The sequence below is a fragment of the Sinocyclocheilus rhinocerous genome, unplaced genomic scaffold, assembly GCF_001515625.1.
Source record: "Sinocyclocheilus rhinocerous isolate Xijiao unplaced genomic scaffold, SAMN03320098_v1.1 scaffold332, whole genome shotgun sequence".
Lineage (NCBI taxonomy): Eukaryota > Metazoa > Chordata > Actinopteri > Cypriniformes > Cyprinidae > Sinocyclocheilus > Sinocyclocheilus rhinocerous.
The window spans coordinates 125,023-131,189 of record NW_015638940.1 but is presented as its reverse complement, the minus strand read 5'-3'; the positions used below and the strand labels follow the sequence as shown (position 1 = coordinate 131,189).

Here is a 6,167-nt window from a genome sequence, read left to right as displayed (position 1 = left end):
CAAGAAAGTTTTATCATTGTCACGTGTTTTAAGTCGTGTCAGTTTAAACATTAAAGTAATTTTAAGCCATTTAAGCGCAAGACATCTCAATGCAGTACTCATGCGCTGTGGTAGATTGTTTCTGTGCGCACCGTGCACACAACTGAAGCGCACAAACAAAGCCGTCTCAGACAGCAGGTGCACACCAATGGCTGTCTTGACAAGTATCCTCATAAGCACAGTCAGTCTTAAGTGAACATAATTACAGTAAAGAAAATATCGAATGTACATCAGTATAACGGATCCGTGCATGTTAATAATGTTAATCAAAAAGAACAAAAGAAAAATAATTTGCTGCTCTTAAGTAAGTAACGTCTGTAGTTTTAATGGATATTTGTGTATATGTTAAAGAAATTCGGTGTGAATACAGTAATAGGGGTGGGGAGGGGGTGCTTGGGGGGGCGCGAGTGAAATTAGACAAACTTGGGGAGGCGCGTGCTTGTATTGAATACTGTGCCGAAGCTTGTATTGAAATGACAACATCATGTGATTGATGACGTTTGAAGCTTTGAACCTCATGCAGTATTGGAAGATCGGGACAGCTGGTTTGAAAAAATAGGCCCTTCGCGACCCCACGCAAGGGACTGTATCCTCAACACCAGACAGAAAGTGAATCATGTATTATAGCTGGGGTCTCAGAGACCCCAAACAGAACATAAAGGTTAAACAGCTCACCCAAAATATTTTTTTCAGCTACCTACGTCAATTATTAACTATGATCACATGCTTATATATTATTGATCAATATGTGAATCCATTGACCAGGCTACACATGACACGAGTTCTGGTCTCATTGGCACAAATTAATTTAGATGAGATCAGATTAGTTAGAACTGTACTGATTCCAGACTGATTCCACTCTTTTATGTCACAAGGATTTACAAAGCTCTGTATGGTCACGTGATTTTGTAAACCGTATATCCTCTGCTCCGCTTTGATTTGTTAGATATGGTGGAGAAAACAAGTCTGACCACCAGATGTCGCTAATGCGCATTGTGTTAAAAGCTTCGCGTAATTAACCTTTTTTCGGCACAATTTGATGAAAGCCTCAAACGGTTTCCTCGGTTTCCCATGACTAGTTTTGAAATCACTTGTACTCTACCTGATCGAAAAAATCCAGTCTTTAACAAGACTCAAATTGACACAGGCAGAGTGAAAGTTTTAAATCCCTGCCGCCAAGATGCTACTCTGCCGGTCACGGATTATGGAAAGTGAAACTTAAATCTATAGGGGTAGTTGGATTTATTGACGCACGTTAAAATATTTATTTGACACTTCTTTCTTTTCAGATTCTTATTTACAGCATTATTTTAATAGGCTGTATATTAACTTATTGGGAGAAAACCAGTAGTTCTATGTGAAATCAGACAGAGCACCCCCATATAACCAAAATGGCATGATCATAACACCCGGCGAATATTCGACTGTGAGATTGGTAGTCGAATCAGGCTCCTCCTATCGAAGCATCGAATCTTCGTCTATTGGGGTCACTCCTAGTTTACAGTGTATGGTGCACATTTGTGCCATTTTATTAAAAGGTAATGTAGTGACCCTGTGTGGTTTTAGCATGAAGCATTGCAACAACAAAGTGTGCACAGAAACAGAACAGGTTGTGTTTGCTTCCCATGCTTCTCTTTAACAGAGGTATTTTAGGCACATGTATATAAATCATGTGGTATAATGACGGTGAATCACACTTTTTTTCATAAGAGCATTTTTCTTTCTTTGTGTCATAGGTCTTCTTAAACACCCCTGCACTGACAGTTAGACACTGCGTCATTCACAGAGGAAGTAAGACCTGATGCACTCCCACTGTCACTGACACAGACTTTAAGAACAACACGGTTACAAAGCGCGAGTTATCGGTCTTAATTAAGGGTTATTCTTTGGAGCATCTTTACAGAGTAAATTAAAGGTAAGAATATGAAAGCTGTTAATTTTTTTTATTTTTATGTTAATTCTAATTTGTGTAAGTAATAGTTTTGCTAATGTACTCACATTGTTCCTTATTAAAAAAACAGTGTCTTTTTAATAATGTATTTTATAACATAAACGTGTTTTCATGAAATGTCCAGCTTATGTTTTATGTAATGTTATGTATATATAGGCCCACTGGGTAGTCTAATGAATTTTTGAATCCTTGTTTACCTGATAAAAAGTTTCAAAAACATAGGATTTGAAAAAAAAAAAAAGCATAAGTTTACGTGTTTTTCTTTTTTTTCAGTCCTGTCCATGCACATCTTAATCTGTGTGTTTGTTCTCACCAAGTAATGTTGGAAATAAGTAAACTCCTGTTTGTTCTGGTGAAGGAAGTTACACAGGAAATGCATGACAGACCGTCAGACAAATTCTACACAGGGCTCCATTTAGCAGCTTCATGTGTTAGATATTATTCTACTCTGTCAGCTCCACCTTCCGTTTTGGGGGGAAAACAGGAAAGTTTTTTTCTGACTTTACCGAGTCAGGGATCTTTATATTGTGTATGCAAGCAGTTTGGGAAAGAACACAAGGTCTTAATGTGAAATAACAGTTTGACCTCGGCTCCTGTGTGTTTGATATCTTCACAGAACGCAGTGGAAGATGTCGTGCCTGAAGTGCCTGAAGTACACCATGTGTGTGGTGAACTTCATCTTTTTTGTATGTATCCATTTTCAGACTGTCACAGCATGATATACTATATCAGGGCTTTTCATACTAATAATTGTTAATCTCGGGCCATTCTAAACCCCGGGTTACCAAATTCCTGGGTTTGGCCTATATTTTTACATGTTTAAAATGTTCACAATTAACCGTCGGAATTAATCCTGTGTATTCAGGTTTCAAGGTTTCACATTTTTACCATTCTAATTTGTGTATTTTCACTTGTTGGTTGGGGGATGGGGTTGACCTTCATTAAACCGCTTATCTCAAAAAAAAAAAAAACAGGCATAATTTCATATATAAACAAAATAATAACAAGATATATAAAAGCAAATTATAACATAAATTAAGTTTAAGGGAAAATAATCTGTCTATTATAGAGTTTTAAAGGCATTGCTTTTTTCGGCTGCTTTGAGGATTGAAATGAAATTTAAGATAATTTTTAAATCTACAATCAATTAAACAAATGTATATATTGTAAATAAAACTTACCTGTAATCAAAATATTACTGGACGAACTCACAGCATGCGACCTGTTGAAATAATGGACATCAGTTGGGCTTCTTTCTGCCTGTACCACCCAGTTTGTCCTGAAGAGACAAATGGACCCTTTTCGGGTCAAACTGCAAGAATAGCATGCTTTCTTTCAAGGTTTGACTTGTTCATTTTCCCCTCAAGTGTATGAATATTTAATGAGGTAAGTGGTGTTCAGATTATGATTGGTTGTTTGTTGCTAAACAACTGGCAGCTACAATTTGCAGTCGTTTGAAAAAGTATACGTTTGGCTAACTGCTTTGGAGTAGGGTTTCATAACCCAGGGTAGTGCTAACCCCCTTTTAAAATCAGTTGTAAAACTTTGTTTTACCTGGGGTTAAAAGCAGGGTTTAAAAAGGTGCCAGTAGCTATTTACACAATGACTATTACACTGTAGAAGCATAAGCACAAATAACTTTTTTTTTTATGAGGCATACTGCAAATATATGAAACAAGTATTAAGGCTCTCTTGTTCGGTTGAAATTACTGTTACAGATCTGTGGGGCTACTGTCTTTGGATTGGGCATCTATTTGATGACATTCTCCAGGTTCTCTTCTCTACTCCCCAGTCTTCAGGCTATGAACATCGCAAACACTCTTTTCATCACTGGGATCATCATCACCTGTGTCTCCTTTTTGGGCTTTCTCGGAGCCCTGAAGGAAAATCGTTGCCTGCTTATATCTGTGAGTCTCATGCAGAACATGTTAGCATCCATCACTTACACTTGCCTCTCGTCTCTGTTGTCCACTAAGTTTGACTTTCTAGGTTCTTTCAATAAAACTCATTATCTCCATTTGTTTGCTTTAGTTCTTCATATTGTTGTTCATTCTAATGCTGGCTGAGCTGGTTGCTGCCTGCCTTTTGCTGATGTTCGAGTCACGGGTAAGAAACAGGCAAAAAATTAAGATTTGTATATAAAAGCAGAGCATATGTGAGGAAAAAGTTCATCAGACTGCTTGTTTACTCACAGATTGACAGCTTCATTCATGACGATCTTAAGAAAGGTTTACAAAATTCCATAAACCACAGACAAAGCTACAATTACACAATTGAAGATGACTGGGACAAAGTACAAATGACAGTAAGTGCCCATTTAGATGATGTGTTTCTCTTTTATTAGTGGTGCTTAAGAAACCATTACTATTGCTTACTATATATCACTCACATTTTCTTCATAATAAATAAAAGTTACGGTTACAGTTTTTCTTATAAATCAACAGTTTCATTGCTGTGGAATTACTAACCATACACAATGGGGGACACATGTACCGAAGTCATGCATCAAGCCAAATGAGACGCACTATTGGCCGCATGTAATTCTGCACTTACATCCATCTCTATATCAGCTATATAGCAAAACAATATTAATGAAACACAGATAAACCAGATGTGGAGATGCACATCTAATTTAATCTTATATCATTTGTATTGTCTTGATTGTTGTATTTAGGGTTGTTTCACAAAGCTGAAGGACACGTTTGAGAAAAACCTCTTGAACACAGGGATCGCCGTCATTGTTATCTGCATTATTGAGGTTTGAGTTTCCATATGAGGCTTTATGTCTTGTTACCTCAGCTAATCAAAATGAATTGTACTAGACCCTACAGTTTTTAAAATGATTAAATGATTATCACATCAGTTTTGTTTAGCATCTATAGTTTTCCAGCTGATGCAGATCAGCACTAAACTAGTATAATATGATAACTGCAAGTATTTTTGTATCTTGACTAAACATCATCTCTCCTTTTGTAGGTCTTGGGTATGTGTTTCACCATGACCCTGTTCTGCCACATACGTCAAACTGGTTTAGGATATAAATGATCAAAAACATTTCCATAGAAGAAATATATCCGTCTTTCACAGTTTGTGTTCTAAATAACAATTGTCCCACAAATACCCAAAGACAGCCAGTAAAAGACAAGATGGCTCGCAGTTCTTACACGGATGCTCGGTTCTATAGTATGTGTATGGTATTTGTCCTTCACTAAGAAACAGTGATACAAACCCGTAATTATTGTAACTGCATTATTATTATTTTGCATGTATGAACAACAGTTATTAAAGCAGTTAAACCACAAACTGGTTCTAAAAAAAAAAACTAAAAAAAAACTGAGCAGTATTATTTAGCCTTTGGCCATTTCAAGGGGGATTTAAACACTGAATTCACCCACTTTCATCTGAATGTCAAGTTATAAAGAGGGTGTAAGAGAGATTTTCCATGATGAATTCTCTTTACACAAAGATGTAATGCCATATTACACTGTATATAGGTACTGATTATCTTTCACGTTATATAATTAATGTTGAGATTGACCTAATGTTCCTGTAACTGACGTGTTACATAGACTATAATTGACTTGTTACACAGACTATAGTTAAACAATGCACAGCATTTATTTCTGATCACTTTCTTTTCTGACTAGCTGCAGCAATGGCTAAACCGCATGGTTTCCCAATATGCACAGGGTGGAAACCACACATGCTTACTTAACAATTTCACCATTTTGTAATGCATAATATTGTTATAATATTCTTTCTTCTTTTCTCTGCAAAGTAGTGTAAATTAAACTAAAACAGAATGAAAGTGTTTTCTCTCCTTTTTGAAACGTTAAGGCAAATACAAGCACTATGGTTGATAGAGGAAGTGCCATCAATAGCAAATCAACACTTCCTCCACTAACAAGTGTTACGGTCATGCTGAGTGGCTTGAAAAGATGCTTTCGGTTATGAATTTGCATTTAAAGTTCATGAAAGATTAAATATGCGTTGTCAAAGGCATTGAAAACACCATGAAACTAAACATCAGAATTCAACTTTTATTTTTAGAACAAAATCCTGTCTCCACAATAATTAAGACCCCCAAAAAAAAACACTAAACTAAAAAAATACTAAGATTTCCTTTACATGTTTTAAAATATTTTTGTTCTTTCTGAACCATCACACAAAAAACAGA

The 6,167-nt window shown here is 36.2% G+C and overlaps 1 protein-coding gene across 2 annotated transcripts; it reads left to right on the top strand.

Moving 5' to 3' along the window:
- The first annotated feature begins 1,506 nt into the window (after positions 1-1,506).
- On the top strand, positions 1,507-5,301 carry LOC107750177 (leukocyte surface antigen CD53-like). 2 transcript variants are annotated; one of them, XM_016565456.1, is made up of 9 exons: positions 1,507-1,577; positions 1,776-1,954; positions 2,607-2,676; positions 3,709-3,897; positions 4,022-4,096; positions 4,185-4,295; positions 4,435-4,527; positions 4,665-4,748; positions 4,967-5,301. In XM_016565456.1, the coding sequence occupies exons 3-9, from the start codon at positions 2,620-2,622 to the stop codon at positions 5,033-5,035; spliced, it is 678 nt and encodes a 225-aa protein (XP_016420942.1). In that variant the 5' UTR covers positions 1,507-1,577; positions 1,776-1,954; positions 2,607-2,619; the 3' UTR covers positions 5,036-5,301. The 2 variants fall into 2 exon arrangements, with proteins under 2 accessions (XP_016420942.1, XP_016420941.1); XM_016565455.1 differs by having other exon boundaries at positions 1,541-1,683.
- The last annotated feature ends 866 nt before the right edge of the window (positions 5,302-6,167 follow it).

Excerpts from the sequence above, each read along its gene's own strand:
- LOC107750177 (XM_016565456.1), top strand. The coding sequence starts at position 2,620 with ATGTCGTGCCTGAAGTGCCTGAAGTACACCATGTGTGTGGTGAACTTC. Across the intron at positions 2,677-3,708 it reads TGGTGAACTTCATCTTTTTT|ATCTGTGGGGCTACTGTCTT; the intron begins GTATGTATCCAT and ends TTACTGTTACAG. Across the intron at positions 4,528-4,664 it reads AGACGCACTATTGGCCGCAT|GGTTGTTTCACAAAGCTGAA; the intron begins GTAATTCTGCAC and ends TGTTGTATTTAG.